Source organism: Pleurodeles waltl, chromosome 4_2 (genome assembly GCF_031143425.1).
Source record: "Pleurodeles waltl isolate 20211129_DDA chromosome 4_2, aPleWal1.hap1.20221129, whole genome shotgun sequence".
NCBI classification, from domain to species: domain Eukaryota; kingdom Metazoa; phylum Chordata; class Amphibia; order Caudata; family Salamandridae; genus Pleurodeles; species Pleurodeles waltl.
This window is the reverse complement of record NC_090443.1, coordinates 979,060,774-979,084,479: the sequence shown is the minus strand read 5'-3', so window position 1 is coordinate 979,084,479 and position 23,706 is coordinate 979,060,774. Positions and strand designations below refer to the sequence as shown.

The window sequence follows — 23,706 nt, the reverse complement described above, 5'->3', positions numbered from 1 at the left end:
GAACTGTTCTGTGGTAGACCTAAAAAGCAGTTTTGAAAAGTCTGCTCCCACCCCGTCCTGTAGAAATAATTCCCGTTTGATGCATAATAGTATGCACACTCGAAACTGTATGGTATACAGGTTACAGTTATTCATAAGCGCTGTTTGTAGATCACAAGATTTGGCTTCCCAGCGCTTAGACACAAACATAAAAGAGAAGAATTATAATGGATGGAGACTACCCACAATGCTTCCCTTGTTGGCTTATGAATGAATCAAATTATTTTGGAGGTGGAGGGCAGTGACTGTGAGATCAAAAGTCTATGTGGAGAATGAAGCATTCATACTATGTTCACTGCTATCACATAAACAATCATTGGCAATGCCAATAGATCTGGCTTTAAAGGAATGTTGTATAGTAATTTGAAGCGTTACAAGTAAGTAGTGTGGGAATAGATATATATTTATGTGGAATCAAGAACTCTAGAATAATATTGACGTAGGTTATAAGGTCAGGTGGCAGTTGCACTGTCAAGCCAGCCCTAAAATTGATATAGCTTAATTACTGCCCTCCTCCCATCTGCACTGCTGCCAGAGAACAACAACATACATTATCTAGTTGTCTAATACAGTTATTAGCATTACAATGTCATGCCCCTGAAGTTAAAACTCAGGCTGCTGGATAAATAAAGAAAATGATCACAGCTGTGTGGAGGGCAAGCATTTTTTTGTGAAAACACACAATCTCTGCCAAGTCAAAACATGTACTCAAGGCTCCCAACATATGGGTGGAGCGAAAGACCGTTTCCTGGTGATTCTCACATAATTGCCTGGAGACAGCTGTGCTGTCAAACCAGATCATAAAGAGGAAGCACAGCCATATATTTATATTTCCTTATGTAAATACATATTTATTTACATCAGAAAAGGTCTACTTGTCCCATGTAATCAGCTCATTTCCATGCCTGCTGCAATAAAGCATGCTCTGCTTAGTCTTGACCTTGGTTATAGTTGTTGTGGTATGGTTAGCATCCTTTGAGGACTCGTGCTTTTTTAGCTTTTTTTAATTTTTATTTACCTTATACATTGGTGAAACACACTTCCATAAATGTGCCGCATTTAGGGAAGAACCTCCCTGTGTCAGTTGCCTAGGACACTGTCTCCCAGTGACACATTTCATGAACACTTCTTCTGGATGTGCACCTCCACTTAAAGCTGTTTCTTTACCACTTTGTTTTTGTCCCCTTGAGGCACTTGAATACGCCTGCCATAACTGCTCTCCTCAGGCTCTGAGAAGACTCTTGGTGAATTTCTGATGCTTACCTTGCACCACCCTGAACTGTGTGTCTATCTTGATACTGCAGGGAATGCTGTGGGTGAAACCTCACATGCTATGATTGTATGGTAATACACCTTCCTTTTACTGCTGTCCCTCTTCCTGTTGTCTCTCTCCCTAAACTCACTGCCTCAGCACAGGTGGAAAACGATGATATTGTCGAAAAGAGGAGAAACCAAGATTTGTGTGGCGGTCTCCAACACGTTCATCCAATCTCAAATTGCACCCTGGTGCTCTCTTCACTTGGTGCATAACTTTGCACCAAGACTCTATTATTTTCTAGTTTCCTTCTTCATGACCACTCTTGATGTTTTCACTGGGAGCTTAACATGGCTGTCTGCTTGGTATGTGTGTTTCTAAAAGTGCAATTCAGTTGTACCTGGGCTCCATCTTCAATCTGTATCCCTTACAGAGCTCAGGGAGCGGAGCAGCCTTGTCGAGGTGGCTGGCACTGTTTGCTACAGAAGCAGCATTTAAATGACATTTGGTGAGGGTGTGGCCGATGCCCAGCAAGATGATCATCTAGTACGAGGACTCCTGTCGGATGATTGAGAAAAGGGGTGACACATGCACCCACATGTCGCTAAAGTGGTGTTACTCCTAAATATTCATAACCGAACAGATGATCCACCTGGAATGTGTTGAGATGCACACATGAGTTCCGGGAGAGCTCACTCCATACTACATCTCTTGCAGTTGCAGAAACCCCGGCACCTTTCATGGCCCTCATCCTGCTCCTGAATTGGTGGTGGGCTCCCAGCAACCACCATCTCCCACCAGTATTGCCTTCTTCCAACGACATTCAGTCAGACAGTCCCTTTCTTGTCAACTCTGTAACACTTTTCAGCTCTGCAACGCAACCTCTGAAGACCTCTCAGCATAGTCTCAAGTCTGCTACCTCATTGCAGACTCACCTTCCTTCAAAGTACAATGTCTCGTGATCTCCCTCAAACATCAGGGTCTGTTGGTGTGGCCCATTGATGAGCTATTCTCCCACTATTATGCTCATCACTTGCTGCCACTCTTATTGTGGGTCTAATCTATTTTGTGTGCTTATATTTAGCCTCATTTCCATGTGGTCCCACATCTGATTGTACCACCATCTGTACTCATTATCTGTGTGAGGGTGCACCTTATATATACATATATATATATGTGTCTACATCAAATTAGTTGGTCTCTGAAAGCTGCCTTATCAAAAGGCCATTTGTTATTTTGGCTGGCAAGTTCAACAACTGCAAGTTTTTCCTTCCATGTGTTTCTCTCTCTGCCTATTACCGAGGTTAATGAAAGCCACTTTACGCAAAAGGGACCTATGTGTAAGTACTTCTTTGTTCTCAGCATTGCAGCTGCTGACAGGCATTCTCAAATTTGTGAGATGCAAGTTTAACTATCTCTTTAGAGATTTTGCCTCGGAGTTTTAGAAATTAAATCTTGAATCAACCATAGCGAAGATGAGAAAACCAACACTCAAACACAGAATGAAGCTCTCACCTCAAAAGTATCTGAACCCAGAAAGAAGCTAGGTGAGTTGGAAAACAGAACGTGAAGAGAAAATCTGCAAATGTTGGCCTCCCCAAAGGCTCTAAGGCCAAATATAATTTTCTGAATGTGTTGAGGAATGTATACCCAACATTCAGGGAATGTCTTTTGAAAAATACTTTGAAATAGAATGAACCCATGGAATACCCTAAAGAAAAAATTCTCAAGACAAAATAAAATCCTTAAACTTTCCGGACCATGAATCATCAGACCATTATGATACAAACACACAGAACTGATCCTCAATCAAATAAGAAAAATTTAGATTTTCCCCAGCTTTGAGGGAGAGAAGATCTGGATTTTATTAAAGACATGGAGGATAGTATTATTGCATTCTCCTCTATTGCCACTGTCACAGAAGCCCCTTTAAAAAACATAGAATCTTAACAAAACAATCCAACATAATAAAAGGCCAGAATGCTCAGCCATCATCCTTCTTTTGCGAAAACTAAAACATGAAACATCATAACATTTTTGCATCATAAAATCCACAATACCAAATTATTACTCCCAGTGTCCAAATAACATTTCTCTTCCAAAAATATCCAAAAGACTGTGGGGGTCATTACAACCCTGGAGGTCTCTCACCGCCAGGGCTGTTTTGACGGAAGCACCGCCAACAGGCTGGCTGAGCTTCCTGGGGAATTACGATTGCAGGAAAGGGAAGTCGCGGGGCCCCCTGTCACGGCCCCATGCTGCTTTTAACTGTCTGCATAGCAGACAGTGAAAAGCGCGACGGATGCAACTGCACCCGTCGGACAGCCGCAACACCGCCGGCTCCATTTGGTGCCGGCTCCCGTGTTGCGGCCGAGATCCATGCTGAGCCGGCAGGGATCTCCAAATAGGCCCCGCGGGAGTGCGGCTGCATTGGCAGCCGCCCTGCAGTTTCAACTTGGTGGGCGGCAACCAGGGCCTATGTCTCCAGAATAATCCATACTCTATCTACCTCCTTCTCATTGTTGCGCTGGAGCTGCATGAAAAATAAAAAATTTGATTGAATACAGGCTAGGTAAAAGGGAGGGATAATATTAGCTTCTATGTCTTTTTTAAAATCAAAATTTTCTGTCCATCAAAGCTAGGGAAAATCAACATTTTATGGCATGACCGGATGCTAACATTTTTGCAGGTTTAAAGCGTCTCCACTAAGCATGAAAGATCATTCAGTACAGGTTTAAAATAAAACTTTCTATAGGTAGCATAATTTGACCAATCTGCAGATCTTATGATATCATGCAAAGCACCCCCAACATAAAAACTTTTGAAGCTGAAGCATCCTTTACAGAATGTTAACCAAACAGACTTACATCCACACCAGATTTCCTCATCACTTCTTTCATCCAACGAACAAGAGTAGGTGCAGAAATGTTTTTTTTTTGGGGGGGAGGTGGGGGTTGTGGAGATTGTTGCTCATTTTTCTTTCATTTTGGTGCTGCAGTGAGGTTTTACTGTGTAAACCTTCTTTGGATATGGTATGCACCTGCTGAAAAGCAAATACAAAGATTTATTAAACAAAAAAAAAAAGAGTAGGTGCAGAAACTGTTTTATATGCATGTCCTAAAAGATATCAACAACTGATTAAGACACCAGTCTTAACCACAACATTATTATTTCATACTCCTTTACACACCGTACTTCACATAACCTCTGGTGTGCATCAAAATAAGGATAGAAAATAGACTCTGAATTTGTTTTAGTTTTTCTACACAAATAAAAAGACACTCGCCCAGGACTAAAAACCCTGCCACTAACACCCAAAGCTCTCAAATCTGCAACTCTCTTAAACGAAAGTAAACACAATAACATTGATATCTTTTGAGATAGAGCTTTCAAACTCAGATCAGAATTATTCCCTAGTCGTTCCAGATATGGAAGAACTTTGGAAACATCCCACACTGAATTATATCTTGAAACAGGGGGTTTGGAAATTCTTATATTCCTCAACAAACATTTTACTAAAACATTCTGACCTATCAACACCCCATCCTGTAATTTATGTCCTGCAGTAATAGCTTATCTATGCACATTGATTGTCCTGTATGATGAACCGGACACAAACAAGCCAAAATAATTAACCACGTCTTCCACAGCCACTGAAATGGGATCAAAATCCCTCTCCACCCACCAGCAAATCCACTTTTCCCATGCCAATCTATACATTTTTCTTGTGCCTGGAGCCCAGGATTCCTTAATAAGATTTGAAGCTTCTCTTGAAAGTCTTGACATCTCCCAGATATGCCTGAAATTTTCCAAGCTACGAGCCTCAACTGATCTGACCTTACTAACTTTATTTTTATTTTTTTATTTTTCTGAAAGGACCCAACAGAATAAATACAGGCAAGAGAATTGGGAAATCTACAGACATGTCTAGAAGAATTGGATACCAGATCTGAAACTTCCAGAGCGGTGTTACTAACACTATTGTCTTTCTATTTGCCCACCATTAAAGTCACATGAGTGATCATCGAAAATGGTGGAAATGCATATGGTTTGAGACCCCTCCAGTCCTGCTGGAAAGCATCTATCCCTGCTGACTCTGGATCCTGACGTCCGCTGAAATGTGTGTAATTGTGTATTCAATCTGTTCGCAAACAGATCCACCTGACACAGTCCCCAAATCTCCATCAAATGCTGGAAACTGTTCTGTCAAAAGTCTAATCGCTGGAGTTCCTGTAATTACTTGAGTACCAATTGGCCTCCACATTCCTCAAACCTGGAATGTGTTTCACCTGCACTAGAATATTCTGCTGTAAACAATAATCCCAAAAAGCCTTCACCAGATCGATCACTCCCTTGATCTCGGACCTCCCAAATTGTTTACATATCTCACCACTGACACGTTGTCCGTTCTCAGCAGCGCTGAACACTGGGCCTTGTTCTTCGTGAAACTCATCAATGCAAAAGACCATGCCATGAGTTCAAGGCAATTTAGATGAATTCTGCTTTCCTGTTGTGACCATGTACCACCTATTGAGACTGGATTACAATGTGTTCCCCAACTGCCAAATTTGTATCTGATTCTGTAATCAATTCGGGATTCTCCCCAAAGATAGCATTCGGTAAGCATTCCAGGCCTCCATATTCCTTAACTACCAGCAAAGTTCTCCTTTTGCTTCTGTAAGTACAATCTCTTCTGAATAAATCAACCCATTTCTCAAGTGCTTTGCCTTCCATCTCTGAAGTGCCCGATAATTTGATGGGCCACAGAAAATAGCCTGAATCATAAAAGATAGAAGACTTACTGTCCTTGCTAACTTTCTTAAAGAAATGTTTTCCAAAATCAATGACTTCCAAATCGCCCTTCGAATTCTCTTTATCGTCTCTTTCCGCAATTTCAATTCACCTAAAAACTGAATTTCCTGTGTTGGAATGAAAGCCAACTTTTCCTTGTTCACTATAAATCCTAGGTCCTCCAACAATGACACAGCCATCTTCGTGTGATCCTCTACCTTTACCCTGTCATGGTCAATAATCAAAATGTCGTCCAAATAAATTATTAGACACACTCCATTCTCTTAAGAATGCCACCACAGGATGAAGAACCTCCGTAAAACACCAAGGGGCAGAAAAAAGACCAAAGGGAAGATACTGAAATTCCACATCTTTCCTGCCCAACTGAACTTAAGATACTTCTGATATTGTTCCCAAATTGGAATCGTCAGGCACCTTTTATATCCAACCACGTAAACCAATCCCCAGTCTGTAATACATCCGTTAGCATATGCAATCCCTCCATCTTGAAATCGTGGTATTCCACCTAATTGTTCAGGTTTTGTAGGTGTATTACAGGTCTCATTCCCATCTCTTTTTTTCACCTCCCAAAAAATATTGCTCACAAACCCTCCTACTGAAATCTTTACTTCGACAATCACACCCTTCTTTTCCAATTCTTGTACTTCTTTGCTTACCAATTCTGAAAGATCCAAACTGAACCTTATTCCCTCTAGAAGACAGTCCTGCACTTTCTCCACTATGATATCTATTTCATAACCTAACATTGTCTCCAGTACCCAATGATCTTTTGTTATAGGTTCCCAATTGTGAAAAAATTGCACCCAATTTTATCGGGATAACAGAAAGGTTTGACCTCACCTGATCCTCAAGATCAGTGGTCTCCTTGACCACCTTAGATCTTCTTCTCTTCTTCTGGGGATAAAAGGTCACAGGTTGATACAGGTTCTGGTATTTCCAGGGTTTAGAGCCTCTGGAGAATGAAGCTCTCGATATATCCATCCTTCCCCCCCAACACGGCTGGGGAACCAACCCCTCGTTTGCCCGGTTCACCAAAAACACAGCGGTCAAAAACCTTTCCGATTTCACGCTTTGAATTTTGTAACAAACTGAAAGCTCCCACATATTTAGACATTTCCATTATGAAGGCATCTCCAAAAAGCCAGCAGTTACCCTCCTGACCTGCCTCATTGGCCAATTCACCTATTTTAGGATCTGTTTTTATTCAAAAACGTTTTCTTCGCTCCACAGATATGTCTGTGTTTGCATTTCCAAGCAAGCACACAGCTCTTTGAATTCATTCTCTAATTTCATCTACATCCAGAGGCTTTTTAGACACACATGCATTTTTCGTCATATCAAATATTTTTATAAGCGGACCCATAAAATCCAATAATGTCTTGGCACATTCTTAGACCTTTGTCTAAACCTTTCTGGTGTCTTCACCCCACTTGCCAATAAATGCAAGGATCTTACCATCACTATCTGGAGTCGAAGAAATCTTGTTTGCTAAATTTGGTGTAGGACATTCTGACCATAATCTTTTTCTGACATCTTTAGGAATCTGCTTCGGTAGGCAAGTCTTGCCATAGTGTGGCACATGAGGTGCAGCAGCCCAGTTTGGGGAAAATGGGTGTTTCAAAAACATAAGGGTAAACATAAAATTGCCTAAAGGGTCTGTCAGAGACTCTGCATCCCCACTTCTAACACCCTCTAACTATTCTGATCTCTGAAAAGTCCCAACATCACCTTTATCTGAATCGAAAGCTGAGGAACAGCCCAACTCCACCTCAGCACGGCCGGAAGAGTCATCAAATAAGTCCATAGCATGTTTGCAATCTGTTTTATACCTCTTGACTGCTTTCTCTGGACCTCAGACTGGCCCCCTTGTGTGTGCTTGACACTTCGATGTTTATTGTGAACAACAAATCCCATATCTTTTCTTTGCTTTGACCATATCAGACTCCAGATGTTTGTTTTCTACAAATGTTACCACCTTTCCTTTTTACAGACCGTTCACCAGCCAACCAATACCTCTCTTCTTGACTAGACAAGTCCCTTGATTCTAGGAAATCCTCAAATGTATTTTCTATTTTCCCATTCAAATCTTTCAAAAATGTATTCAGCATATTACTGATTTTGTTTCCTCTAGAGAAATTTCAATAGTCTCTGAAAAACTAACTTCAGACATATTTAAAATTAACACCTCTAAGTAAATGGACAGATTAACCCAAATACTTTCCCTATAAAACAAACCTGTTTAAAACCTCCAAACTGTCAAGATCAAAATTAAAATAAATATTTCCAACCTGACTGAGTAAAGAAATCAAACTCTCCTGACTTGCAGTCCAGTTCCTAGATAAACATCTCTAGAAACGCTGTATAAATCTTTTGCCTCAGCAGTGTAACAGCTGGAACCGTTAACAGCGCCTCCCAACCTGCCACCAAGGCAACCTCTATGGTAATCAATGAAAACGATCCCAACTTAAAAAGATAGCCGCCAGTCCGACGTAACACTCACGTAGGAGTGAACAGCAGTTTTTTAGTCTTAGCTACACAGTTGATATGATGATGACGCGATACATTTAAAAATAAATTAACAAATAAGTGGGTCGATGGAAACGCTCTTGAAGAATCCCCTAAAATGGTATTATTTTAGTATATTTATTATTAAAAGTACTGTATATATGGAGGACTGGTACTGACACAAATCTTGCACAATTAAAATAAACATCCTAAAACTACCCCCGTCATAAACAAATACGCCAAAATCATGATGTCATATTTTGTGCAATTAAATTCACATATCTACAAACAGATGTACGAGTAAATTCAATACAGCACTTCCTATACTTACCAATAATACCCTCAAAACAAATAAACGAGAAAAAACATATATTAAAACATTTAGAAAGACTCAAAGCCAGAAAATATTTGCAAATAAAACATAAGAAAACATACTCATCTCTGTGAGTAGCAGCAAAAAAGGATGATAGCTGACTGTTCTGGCCTTTTATTATGTTGGATTTTTTTGTTAAGATTACATGTTCTTTATATGGGCTGCTGTGTCAGTGGCAGCAAGGGAGATTGCAATAATATTAGCCTAGAGTCTTGCCATAAAATCAAAAACGTCTGCTGAAATGCTGCAAAGATCGAAATTGCGAAAGATTAAGCTAAAAAGATGATTACATGCAGAATAGACTTTCTTTACTGAAGAAAAACAATTGAAAGACCTTTCCAGCCCCATTTCTTTCAACAGTCCTCTAAATTTCAAGATCACTTATGAATTTTACCATTTATCATCATACAGTATACTTCTTAATTTTCATATCTAACATAATGTGAAATGGGCACCTGAGTTTCATACATGTCTCTTGGTTCTTCATTACTACATAATATCACTGGGATCTTACTATGGAGGGTAGCCTTAAAACTCAGTATCCATGCTCCAGGTTTAGATGCATATTTACAAGCCCCCAGCGGCACCGGAACATCACTTTTTTTTATGATCCTGTGGCTCAGTGTGCCTACCCATATCTACAAGGCCATGCAAATCCACCTTGCGTGGCTTTTCATGGCCTTGTAAATATGGCGCCCTTTCACGCAGTGCTCTGCGTGAAAGAGGCGTTCCATGGGTGTTGCTGTGGGTGTTCCCACGCAACGCATATGGAATCTGATACATTTCCAGATTTACAAGGCTGGGAATGCGTCAGATCCCTATGTCACTCCAGGCGTGATGTAAAAGTTGTGCAACAAGGATAAATATCTTTATTTCCTATTCTGCAACACACATCGAAGGAGGAAAACGACATTCATGAATGTTTATGTGCAGGAAGGTGTTCCTTCCTGCACATAAACAATCATCCCTGCAATGCGTGGTGCAAGGGTGCCTGCATTGGCACTAGGCTGCCAATTGTGAATCAGCTTTGAGGAAGGTACAGAGATACCTCATATTGCTGTAAATATGATGCATCCCTGCACTTGCCCAATGACACAGTTCAACGCTTAAAGATGGCTTTTGGCGCCGGGCTGCGTTGTCATTTGGGAAATATGCCCCTTAGTTTACATTTAATGATACTGTTCAGTAGAACTCCTTAGTATTGAAGCTATCAAGTTTTTTTATTGTTCTATGTCTACTTGATTACAGTTTGACATACCTGTCAATGCGTTCTGGGTTTGTGATCTAATGGCATCTCACATGTCTTATTTGAATGATATTGTTGTATTACTTTATATACTTTCCTAGAGGATGACACCTGTACCGGAAAACTCATCCATAGCTACATCCTATACTGTTCTCATATTAAGACCCTTGCATCATAACTAACTTTATTTGGACAGTTTTCTTCTCAGATGGGTGGCCTTCTGTGGCATCCTTACTCCCGCATTTCAGCATTGCTGAGAACTGACAATGTGTCAGTGGTGCTATGGTGAGGGAGTGAAGGGGGTGTTCTCATGGAGGGTGAGGGATGGGGGTTATAGGAGGGATTCAGGGTCTTCCTTCTTAGGCCCTTGTTCTTCTTCTTTCTCTCAGTCCTGCTGTTCCATCCTTTCCTCTCTATTTCGCACCTGATGACTACCAGTCTCATACAGCAAGATAACCACACGATGTCATATCTTATTTTGTTTTCAGTCTGTTGGGATGATATCTTTTCGGTGTACTTTTGGGAAACCACAATTATGCAATACTCTTTAAAACAGGGTTCGATCCGAGCTGCCTTTCCATTCTTGTACCATATATTCCTTCATAATATGACATCACTAAAATTAGATTGTCAATCATGTGATAAAGATAATTTCTAAACCATAGTGATCAAATAAGGAAAATGATGAATTACTGTAACAAACTAAGAGGTCACGTGGTCCTCTTACGAACAAACTAGAATGTCGGTGGTAGGGGTTGCTCAAGTGTTTTCACACTGGGCTAATGATGCTGCATGGTCAGCTGCCCATTAAAGGAAAATTAGGGTTATCATGCTGATCTCAAACATTCTGTATTGTCTAATAAAAATGACTGAGGTGGTTAATTAATAAATTAAGGAAAGATAATATTGAATTTTATGTGATTTATATTTGCACTCCCCCTAACTTTTAGGTAAAGCGCAACAAAGTTGTTTTCAACCTTCAATGTGGTATAGGCCTGATTGTTGGAGGTGACTTCAACTTCTCAATGGATGGTATTTTTGTCAGTATTCCTAATGCCAAATTCAGACCTAACACATCTCATTTTCAAAAGATTACAATTTGCAATACATACAACCTCTCAAAGTAATGGTGTCTTCATAACGCACGCATAGGGATTACACATTTGTATTTCACCCTTATAATGAAATTACTGTCCTTTAACCAATAAATCACACTTTGCAAATATAGTTAACCCTGAAATTGATCCTATCATAATATCAGATCACGCATGCATCTCGTGAAATTACAAACTTAATTTCCAGACTCAAAGAGTGGATAGAAAATTATTATTTTACTTGAGGATGAGGAAATTATGCCTTCCCAGGGTACTCCAGATTTATAGAACCACTCAGGGCCACGTAAAGTAGTTTTGAGTGGCTTCATAAATCACATGTAAGGTTTGTGTTGCTCTTGCGCCATGTTGCGTGGTGTAAGAGCACACCAACCTGCTCATAAATAGGCCCCTAAATGAGGAAGATAGTTCTAACCTCAATAAGGAGTTTACCATTCCAGAAATCTATAAATCCATAAAGTAATTAAAATCAGGGAAATCACCGGGGCCAGATGACTTAAATGGGAAATTCCTTCAAACATTTTTGCGCTATCATTCCATTGGAAACACTGTTCTCGTGTTGCAGCTTCTAGGAGGATAACAGGTAGTGTGGTAAAATCTAATAGTCATACCTGAAAAAGGAAAGGACTACTTGGATGCAAAAACTAGTTAGACTGTCTTTTGTTGAAACCTTTTCAGGAAAACATTTTCACTGTAAAAATATACAAACAGCAGTTTCAAAGTAAATATATTTCAAAGTTTTCATGAATTTCTTTTTTGAGTGATTTGTAGAGGACAGCTGGTGAGGGAAAGGAGATAAAAGAATATATAGCAAGTATAAAGATGGAGTCAGATATTGAACTTCTTTAGGGGAGACCGCCTAACTAGCATCTTTAATTTCCAAAGAGCTATATTAAAAAGAGGTTTCCAACTGTATTAAATCACTACGTGCAGCAGCATGTACAGAAAAACTGAGGTAAAGTGGCCTTATGGAAGCCTTCTCAATTTGAGCCTATGGTGCATCACAGCCTCTCACCTCCTTTCTCTAACTTTTTACCACAGAATTAGGCTGCAAAGTCTACATACGGGGAATCAAAATTGAGGATTACCAAAAGCAAAACTTGCGGATGTTTCAGGCAGTGGAACTGGTGCGCTACCCTCGACTGGAGGGAAGGGATCCTGAATTTCTTTATCGGCGGGCCATCGTAATACAGAGGTAAGGCCTGCATTCTCATACCGATGGACTCTGAACATTCTCAGTTTGAGTGATCCAGTACTGGAGCAAAATTTTCTAGCATTCGCGTCAAGAATTTTCAGTTCTATTAAGGACATGAAGGTGAGGATTGTGCTTCTCTTTCTTTTACTTGCAAGCACAGCAGCCAAAGAAAAAATAAATAACAAACCACTACATTACCTATGAGGCATGAATACCTTCTATGTTACCCACCAATCAGGGCCCACCATATACTATAAAGTCTCTTGTATGCATAGTCCATTCTCTTTCTTTGCTCATCGCTAGTCGAATGACCAACAACTATGAGAAATCTGAAACAATTCTAACTGACCAGCATCGATCCCAGAATTCCACTGTGGTATTATGCAGGAAGAAAGGGGACCAACAGGCACAACCAGTGTAACCTTGAACTCTGTCATGTCGCATAAGCCTGACAGGAGTCAACCCTGACCTTTAAGCTGTTTTTTTATCTGAAAGATAAAAACAGTGTTTAACTCAGCCCAAAAGAGCAGTTCATCAAATACAAGGCAGGAAAGCCAAACATCATAATATCATATAATAATAACATGCCATGTAAATTTAACTGTGAAATGGGTGGGATAGTCCCCACCTCTGTGACCCTAATGGAATTTTATATTCTTGATGCGAATCCTAGAAAGTTTTTGATTCTATGTCAGGACTGGAGGCTTCGGATTATGGTAGTTTAAAGTTGAGCAATGACACCAGATGCAACATCCACAATAGGTTTATGATAAAACAACTTGAAAGTAGAATCTGATGACCAATCGGACGCTGTCATAATGTCTTCCAACCTGGGCCCTGAAGCAAAAGCTTTAGAAGCAATAGCTCCTCTCTCCGAATGGTGCCCAAAAATGGAGGTGTCAATCACCGCTTCAGTCAAAATTTGATCTGACCCATCTTGCCAGGGTAGAGACAGGACCAAAGGGTTTCTGTAGTGAAACCAGAAATTGAACAAATTGATCTCTGTGTAATTCACAAGTAACACCCTCATAAACTTTAATGCATTTTACCACACACAACTTAGAATTATCCTTAAAACTTGCATAGCTAATACCCTTACAATTTGATTTTGTATGCTTAGAAATCCAAAAAGAATCTCCTGCTGGAGTAAAAACCCTACCTGCAGTATCCAAGGCCTTGACATCTGGCACTCGTCGAAAGGAAATCAAACCAAATAGGAGAGTTAATTTTGCTGATAATTGTTTTCTAGAGAGATCCTTATTAGCCGTCCAGGCTTGCAAAAATGTTAATGCCACATTAACATCCCAAAGGAAGGAATATTTAGGAAGAGGCGGCCATACCATACACACGCCGCAAACAAGTTTACATATCAAAGGGTGTTCTCCTATTGGTTTGCCACTCACCTATCGGTTTGCCATTACTCTGGGGATCCCTTGCCGAAATTGCAAAAAGAAAATTATTGACTGTTCTGTAGGCCATTCCCTGGGAGGCTAGCAAAATGGGACAGAAAATTGGCAATCATTTGCATTTTTGTCCCCAAGGGATTCACACACCGTTGACTGCGCCAGTGTAGGAATTCACTAACTTTATAATATATACATTATGTTTTTATCTCTTTTTGAACTAATGCATACATTCTGGAGTATGATTAATTTGTATTGGTTTGTGTTTATGTGATTGTTGACTTTTATGATTTTAACTTGAAATCGAATAAAGTTTATTGATACTGATTGCACCAATCATCCCATCACTTCCAAGTGGAGGCACGTCTCTTGTGTGTACTAGGTGCCAGGGATTGAGAGAGAAAGAATCTAGTGTTATCCAAAACCTCTGAGATGTGTTCGAGTCCCCCAAAAACCTCCACACCATGAGTGACACATGTCCCTCCTGAATTAGAGGATGAGGATAACCCATTGGATCTAACAGTAGCTTCCAAGATGACAAGATGTGAACTGGAGGAGCACAACACAGCTCCATTGCTACAAGAAACCAGGATTTAGCTCTCCAAAATGGGGTTATTAGAATTAACTCCACCAACCGGTGACAAACCTGGGAGAGAACCCTGTGAATCATAGAAAATGGAGGAAAGACATAAGTCTGCCCCCATCCAAGATGCTAGAAGGCATCCGAGCTTACTGCCAATGAATCCAGCCTCCAGCTGTAATACATTGGAAGCTGAGTGTTCAGCTGAGAGATTAATAGGTTCACTGAACACGTGCCCCAAAGATGATTCAGAAATTGTAACACACACAGATGTAACCACAAATCACTGGAATCTTGAAGGTTTGAGAATTCCAGTATACTACCACCTTCACTATGCCTGAAATATACTCTGCCGTCACTGAGTTTTGATGCTTCAGGCAGAAATGCCAAACGTCTTTGGCAATTTCCACTAGCATTAGGGACCGTTTCACCCCCCCCCAACTTGTTGATATATAACGTACTTCCGAAATAATGTCCATCCTCACAAGGATGCAACATTTCGTTTTGATAGGGGACAGAGTTTTCACTGCAAATGAACCCACCAAGAGTTCCAGGCAATTGATATGAAATTGAAGTTCTTCCGAGGACCACCATTTCCCGTCTCTAGTGGACCACATCTGGCCCCCCAGCTCCGACTGTGGGCGTCCGACTCTATGATCATCTCCGGAACCGAAGCGAAAATCGCTCTGCCATTCTAGCCATCCATACGAGTCAGCCACCACTGGATCTCTACCCTGGCTTTCTAGGACAATTAAATCTGCTCCGAGTAGGAAAGCTCCCTGCGGAGGTGAAGAATCTTCCACTGCTGTAGGACCCGATAATGTAAAGGACCCAGATATATGGCTGGGGTAGGAGAAGCCAGGAGGCCTACCAATCGGGCAAGTACCCTCAATGAAATCAAAGAAGCTGACAGTGCTTTCCTCAATTCCTTCCTGATGGCCAATCTCTTTGTCAAAGGAAGTTTAAGTTGGGCCGAGACCGAATCGTCCTGAAACCACAGAAAGTCCGTACTCTGGGACAGAGTCAGATGTGACTTCTCTTGTTTATGACAAAACCCAAGTCCTGAAGAAGTTGAACTGTCCAGAAAGGTGAAAAAGAGCTAATTGTTGCTCTTGTGCCATGATCAGCTTGTCGCCTAGGTAAACTATGAGATGAACACCTTTCTCCCTGAGCTACTGGATCACCGAGCGCATGATATTGGTGAAACACCGAGGCACTGAAGACAGGCAGGAAGTTAGGACCGAGAATTTGTAGCACCTGTTGTGCCAAAAGAATTGAAGGAACCGGCAGTAAGGGGCAAAATAGGAATGGTCAGATAGGCGTCTTTAAGGTCCAGGCGCACCATCCAATCTCCTTCCTGTAATAGATCTCGAAGGAGATGAATACCCTCCATCTTGAAATGTTGGTAGACAATCCATGAGTTGAAGTGACGTAGATTGAGTACTAGTCGAGAACTCACCTTTTTTCTGAACTAGAAAGATTAAACGGATGAATTCTTTGGGGGTAGGGATGAGAGTAAACTATTGCCCCTTTTTGAAGAAGAGATGCAATTTCTTGATCTTTAAAGACACTCTCTTGTTGGGGGAAAAAAATTAGAGCAGCAGGAGGGGATGATTTGGAAGGCGTTGCATAAAACTTCAGATGATAGCTGGTCATCGCTTCCAGAACCTATGCATCCTGTTTAATTAGTTGCCAATTGTGTGCAAACAAACTCACTCTGCCCCTCAACACAACCTCCTCCGAAGGAATAATTGTTACCTGACTGAGGGGCACCTTGACTGTATTGTCCTCCATTGGAATATTCTCTATAGGCACAACCGTTGCTTCCTCCGCCTCGAGAAGAGTAGAAGTTGGTTGTTCCAGAATAATTAGGATCCCCTCTGCCCTCTACCCCTGGGGTGGGCTGGGGATGCTACGGGCTGACGCTAGACCTCTGTAGCATCTGGCACTGTGAAAAAGGCCAATAATAAAAACCTTTTTGATAGCTGTCTGGGCTTTGTCCAGCGCCGAGAAAGTAGCCACATATTTGGCTAGGTCCTTAACAGATTTGTCTCCAAATAAAAGCCAGTTAGCGGATTGACCCGCATCAGAAGGCACCAATTTGGCCAATTTGGGATCAGTGCGAACCAGTAAAGATTTTTGCTGTTCCGTAGAAATAGAGTAGTTAGCCTTGCCCAACAGGCAAATTGCCCACTGAGCTCATTCCAGATGGACATCTGGATCGATTTCTTCCTGGGATTCTTTTGCTCGGACTGCTAAGTCCAGGATTTTAGTGAGAGGTCCTGATAAGTCTAGCAGTTTGTCCGGGCAACGAACCAGGCCTCGTCTATGCCATTTTGGGGATCCTATTTCTTAAGGAAGGTGACCATATGTGACTCCAGTTCCGGGGTATTAGCTACTTTCCTGGGTAGAGAAGGGTGAAAACATTTGTAATGCAACATATTGCGTATATCTTTCTCAAATCCTTTGCGGAGTTGCGATTGGACATAAGCTGCCATCTCTTGACAGGGGGTCCATCTGATAGACCTAGGATGCACAGTGTTGTCACGATTGAAGTGTAAGTTCTTACTTGGAGGTGGAGAAGAGGACTTCTTGCTATGGCGCAACTTGCACTATCCCTTACCCCCTGCTTGCTCGAACACATGATTGTCGTCCGAATCAGAATCTCAGAGAGATTTGGCGAGAGGTGGAGACCTCTTGACTCTTTGAGGACCCATAGCCGTAGTCCTGGAGTACAGATTCAGTAGTTTGTTGATATGGATCTTTTCTAGACCAGGCAGGCTCAATAATATTAGCCTCTACTGGGGCCGGGGACCCTGAGCCTGGGCTAAATCGCCCAAAGCCAAAGTTAAAAATAGGTTGAGCAAAAGGATGCAGAGATTTTACCAGCACCTTATTAACAGCATCTTGAACGTGGAAGTCTTAGGCCTCCGCTAGGCGTTCTTCCATGTGTGGATCATAGTGGCCTTCGGCATATTTCCATATTGCTCATCCTCTGGGAATTGGTGAACTATTTTCCTTATGTCAAGTAGTTTTAATCCCGGGGGAAAAGGTAGAGGACAAACTGGATTTATTTTTTTGGGGGGGAGTGGCAGGGGGGAGGCAATCCTAGGTGCAAACAGAGCACTGCCACAGGCCCTTGTCAGTAATAACAGTAGTCACAGCTTGAAAGGAGGAAGCACCTAGAATCCCACTAGAGCCATGCTCTCTGGTATTATTTCAGCCCCTTCGGGTGTGTGGGGAAGAGCATGTGCCACCACAGATGACTTGCGCATGCACACAGTCGAAAAAGGAGGTTGTGCGCATATGCGAGCACTGCGGCAGAAAGAGGACTATTCCTTTTGGCCACGCTGACTCTCTCCTGTTCCGCTGCTCACTGGTAGATAATTACTATGAAAGACTGCACACCTTCCCGTGGTAAAGAGGTGCGACGCCCCGCAGAGCGCTAACCTCCTCGTAAAATTCAAGATGCCATGTTAATAAAGGTGCATGAAGGTTATAAAGCTGTGCCACTTGAAAGAGCAAGTCCAGTAGTAAACAGAATATAAGTGCAGTACTTAGCTTTGTCTGTGTAAGCAGCAAAGAAAGAGGCTGGACTATGTATGCAAGAGACTTTATAGTGTATGGTGGGCCCTATTTGGTGGGTCATATAGACGGTATTCATCCCTCATGGGTAATGTAGTATTATTTATTTTTTCATTGGCTGCTGTTATTGCAAATAAAGAAAGAGAAGCATAAAATGAAGCCTCTGGTCCTGACATAGAATCAGATGTAAACTGAGTACCCACACTTTACAGTCACTGATGGAGCTCCTGAGTCTTCATTCTGTGTTCTGTGCCCTTGCTCTCTTTTATCCTTTCTCTTATTCCATGATTTCTGTGTTACGCTCTTTAGTTTTCACACTTCTTTTCTGCTGGTGCTTTCCTGTGATGCATGTACAATTTATTTTTGACCATTGAGCAGTACACACCCCAGCCCAACTTTAATTTGAGCATCTGTTCACCCAATACCCTAACCAGTTGCGTTGTTACACCTGTCACTGTAAAAAGCTGGCACTGTATATACTATCTCAAAGTTAGAGATAGTGTGCACAGAATCCAAGGGTCCCCCTTAGATGTTGATAGTGGCAATAATAGATAACACAAATGCTCTATTTGTGGTAGTGTGGTCGAGGAGTACGCTTATCAGAGGGTAGTGTTAAGCATTTGTTGTACACACACAGGCAATAAATGAGGAACACACACTCAAAGACTTACTCCAGGCCAATGGGCTTTTATATAGAAAAATATTATTTTCTTAATTTATTTTAGAACCACAAGATTCAGAATTCAAGTAAGTACATAAATTGTAAGGAACTTTGAATAAAAACAGTAATATTCACAGTTTAGCAGAAAATGGCAATAAGCTACTTTAAAAGTAGACAGTGCAAAAGTCAATAGTTCCTGGGGGAGGTAAGTATTGGTTAGATCAGTGGTCTTCAAACTTGCTAATGCCGCACCCCCCAACCCCCTCCCCCCCCAGTGGGAACAAATAAATCATCGCCCCCCGCTCAGAATTTTTCTAAACTATTCTGTTAAGTTTGCAATGTTTAAATAAGTCTAGACTTATTTAAATATTGCAGTTAAGTTCTGTTACCTTTTTACAAGTGCAATAAACATGTTTCTTCTTTAAACAAAGCACTATTATCTCCATAATCTTTCTTTTGGCTAGAGCCTGGCGCCCCCCCGGGATCATTGGAGGCCCCCCAGTTTGAAGACCCCTGGGTTAGATTGTGAGGTAAGTAAGACACTTACAAGTCTCAGTTCCTGGGCATAGGCAACCCACCGTTGGGGGTTCAAGGCAACCCCAAAGTTACCACACCAGCAGCTCAGGGCCGGTCAGGTGCAGAGGTCAAAGAGGTGCCCAAAACACAATTGGTCACTATGGAGAACATAGGTGCTCCGTTTCCAGTCTGCCAGCAGGTAAGTACCCGCGTCCTCGGGGGGCAGACCAGGGGGATTTTGTAGAGCACTGGTGGGGACACAAGTAGGCACACAATGCTCACCCTCAGCGGCACAGGGGCGGCCGGATGCAGTGTGCAAAGCAGGTGTCGGGTTTTCTATTGGTTTCAGTGGAGGGACCCAGGGGTCACTTTAGCGGTGCAGACAGGGCACAGGGGGGCTACCCGGGTCAGCCACACCTGGGCTAGGCAGAGGGTCGCCTGGGGGTCACTCCTGCACTGAAGTTCGGTTCCTTCCAGTCCTGGGGGCTGCGAGTGCAGTGCTTGGTCTAGGCGTCAGGTACCTTGTTAAAGGCAGTCGCGATCGGGGGAGCCTCTGGATTCTCTCTGCAGGCATTGCTGTGGGGGTCCAGAGGGGTCGTCTCGGGCTACTCACAGGGTCACAGTCGCTGGGGAGTCCTCCCTGTGGTGTTGGTTCTCTCGATCTCGAGCCGGGGGCGTCGGGTGCTGAGTGTGAAGTTTCACGCTTCGGGCAGGAAGAGTGAGGTCTTTGGAAGTTGCTTCTCTGTTGCAAAGATGTAGCTGTTGTTGAGTAGAGCTGCTGCTCACAGGAGTTTCTTGGTCCTGGGGATCAGGGCAGTCCTCTGAGGCTTCAGAGGTCGCTGGTCCCTGTTTGATGCGTTGCTGGTTGCAGGTTTTCGACTCTGGAGACAGGCCGGTAGGGCTGGGGCCAAAGCAGTTGTCGTCCGTCGTCTCTGCAGGCTTGTAGGTCAGCAGTCCTTCTTTGTAGTTCAGGTTCCAGGAATCTGATTTCCTAGGTTCTGGGGTGGCCCTAAATACTGAATTTAGGGGTGTGTTTAGGTCAGGAGGGCAGTAGCCAATGGCTATTGTCCTGGAGGGTGGCTACGCTCTCTTTGTGCCTCCTCCCTGAGGGGAGCACATCCCTAATCCTATTGGGGGATTCCTCCAAACTTAAGATGGAGGATTTCTAAAGGCAGGGGTCACCTCAGCTCAGGGCACCTTAGGGGCTGTCCTGACTTGTGGGTGACTCCTCCTTGTTTTTCTCATTATCTCCTCCAGCCTTGCCGCCAAAAGTGGGGGCAGTGGCCGGAGGGGGCGGGCATCTCCACTAGCTGGAGTGCACTGAGGCATTGTAACCTGAAGCCTGAGCCTTTAAGGCTCACTGCTAGGTGTTACAGTTCCTGCAGGGGGGAGGTGTGAAGCACCTCCACCCAGAGCAGGCTTTGTTTTTGGCCTCAGAGGGCACAAAGGCCCTCACCCCACTGAGTCAGAAACTTGTCTCTTAGCAGCAGACTGGCACAGACCAGTCAGTCCTGCACTGAGGGATTGTGTAAAGTACAGGTGGCATCTCTAAGATGCCCTCTGTTTGCATTTTTTTATAAATCCAACCCTGGCATCAGTGTAGGTTTATTATTCTCAGAAGTTTGATGCCAAACTTCCCAGTATTCAGTGTAGCCATTATGGAGCTGTGGAGTTCGTTTTTGACAAACTCCCAGACCATATACTTAATATGGCCACACTGTACTTACAATGTCTAAGAATAGACTTAGACACTGTAGGGGCATATTGCTCATGCAGCTATTCCCTCACCTGTGGTATAGTGCACCCTACCTTACAGCTGTAAGGCCTGCTTGAGGGGTGACTTACCTATGCCACAGGCAGTATTTTGTGGGCATGGCATCCTGAGGGGGATGCCATCTCGACTTTGCCTTTTTCTCCCCACCAACACACACAATCTGCCATGGCAGTGTGCATGTGTTAGGTGAGGGGTCCCCTAGGTTGGCACAACATATGCTGCAGCCCTTAGGGACCTTCCCTGGTCACAGGGCCCTTGGTACCACTGGTACCGTTTACAAGGGACTTATCTGTGTGCCAAGGGTGTGCCAATTGTGGAAACAATGGTACATTTAAGTGAAAGAACACTGGTGCTGGGGCCTGGTTAGCAGTGTCCCAGCACACTTCTCAGTCAAGTCAGCATCAGTATCAGGCAAAAAGTGGGGGGTAACTGCAACAGGGAGCCATTTTCCTACAGCAGTCATTTCGCTGTCCCCAACTAGGGCCCCACCAGGGTTATTTTGTGATTTCTAATTCTGTTTCATAAATTCCAAAATTCTTGTAGTTTTTTTGTCCTAATTTCTATTTTACTTACCTGCAGTCCCACATTCTTAAATTTCTCGTATCCGTTGAGTGATATTTGTTTAATGAATTCCTAAATTCCAGCTGTTATCCACTGATTGCTACTTGAACTTAGTAATTGCCGATTGCTACTTGAACTTAGTAATTGCCTCTATTTATCTTCCTGCTAGTATTCTGAGTTCCTTCTGTTTCCTGATCCCCGCCACACATGGTCCTCTTTAAACATGTATTTATACTGTTTATTCACCTTACTTTATTCCTCAAAGGCACACCAGTGTGAGATAATTATTTGGCATAAACTGTTATAGTCCATTGCATTTAATAAAGGCCTCAAAAAGAGGTAAGGGGTGATGTGGGTGTTTGCTTTGCCAGCCCTTGACATTGTCTGCAAGCTTTGTTTGACATCTTTTTTTCCTAGAGGTAAGGTTGTTGTGTAGCCATTTTAGTTTTAGCTCCATGCACGTTATTTTAGCACACTAGGCCTGCCGTTGTGCACTTTAACCTAGATATATTTTATTCAGCTTTGTTTATTATTTTAACAATAGCCACATTTGCGGTCTTTATTTATTTCTCTCTATCTAGCTGTTCTTGCTTAGGCCAGCACTAGGTTTTCAAACAAGACATTCTTGTTCACCCTGTTTTTCCTTCAAGGCTGCAGTAAGATAGGTTGCCGGTGGACGTGGTAAAAGTTTTGTCTCTGGTATTCATAGAAAAATACACATCCTTACGTGGGGACATTTTCTCAGAACATCAGCTGTTTTATTATGAAAAGACTTACACGTTAGAGGGAGATTCCAGCCAGAGGACCTCGACTGTATGCTGATTGCTGAATGCTTCACTACAGCTGCTTATGCAGACTTCAGGCCTTTGCTCAGGTATGGAGGACGATGGGGAACCTGAAAGGCAGAACTAGAGCTTAACATGCTGTGCTCTAATATAGCCTAGGTAGGAATTAGTCTGCTTGACTCTAGTGACAATATGGTAGCGTTATTTCTATGTTTTACTCTCCTTGTCACAATTTTAATTCTGTCAAGCTTTATCCTCCTGGTTATTGCAGTACATGCTTTATTGTCTAAGATGCAGTCGCTTCTTTAAAACCTTATTGAAACATATACAGCCTCTGTTTGTCATTTGTGTATGTGAGACTAATGTAACTGAGAGAAACGGATGAGATCTGAGTAACCACGATTTCCTTGAGAAGTCAATTATGTCATGCGCTCAGCTGCCTAATCATCCCTGCTCTTGGGTAGAGATGAGGCACTGCTAGTTAGCCAGAGCAAAACCCGGATTAGAGCGACAGATGTCACCTGTAGTGGGTTAAGACTCAGTCTCCCACACCGCAGGCGATTCTACTGCTCAAATCCAGTAGTCTCATTAGAATAATGAGCGCCTATGCGGCAAGGGGTGATGTGGATGTGTGTTTCCCTATCCCTTGACATTGTCTGCAACCTTCATCTGGCATCTTTTCTCTTACAATTTTGAAATGAAGCAGGAGCAGTTAAGCATGACCAGTTCCTCCACAGTGCTCATCTTGTTTTCCGAATGAGGACCAGCTCAGCCAGACCAGTATCCTTAAGGGCTAGGTCTAGGATGGTTGTAACTGCGACCACACACTTTTATCGGAGAGGGTCAAAGCCTAACCCATAGCACTAGCAGATGCAAGCCAGGGAGGAGTTATTGTAATTAAGCCTTGAATCCTGATGAGAGAAGTGTGTCACCGAGAAAGTGTATCAGAAGGCATAAATGTGGAGTAAAATCCACTTTGCAGACTTGGAAAATTCTGTAAGTTAGAAAGAAGGTGAGTCATTCAGATGTGTCTGTCGAATAGAAGTGTTTTATTTTGGGAGGGTGGGAGCAGTTCAGTGCTTGAGAGGGAGAGAGCTTAGGGATGTGCTCTGGCACCAGTAGACTAGTTCCGTACTTGAGAGGGTTTGAGTTTCAGTTTTTCAAAGGGTATTGTGGTTCTGCTTCTCAAACCGCTTTGGTCTCCTGAAATGAGACTAGTTAGGCAAGGGATGTGATTTAAATGTATTGCTTTGTAAGCAAGCAGCAATATTGAATGTTATGATCCCTTTGATGGGAAACCAGTG

General features: G+C 42.5%; 1 protein-coding gene across 3 annotated transcripts in view; it reads left to right on the top strand.

The window, feature by feature from the left end:
* The window catches only part of LOC138293556 (E3 ubiquitin-protein ligase HECTD3-like), a 393,674-nt gene that overhangs the window by 160,008 nt on the left and 209,960 nt on the right, over window positions 1–23,706 (top strand). For all 3 annotated transcript variants that reach the window (XM_069232817.1, XM_069232818.1, XM_069232819.1), the window contains exon 8: window positions 12,384–12,537. In XM_069232817.1, the coding sequence (XP_069088918.1) occupies window positions 12,384–12,537 (154 nt within the window). The remainder of the gene's footprint in view (window positions 1–12,383; window positions 12,538–23,706) is intronic.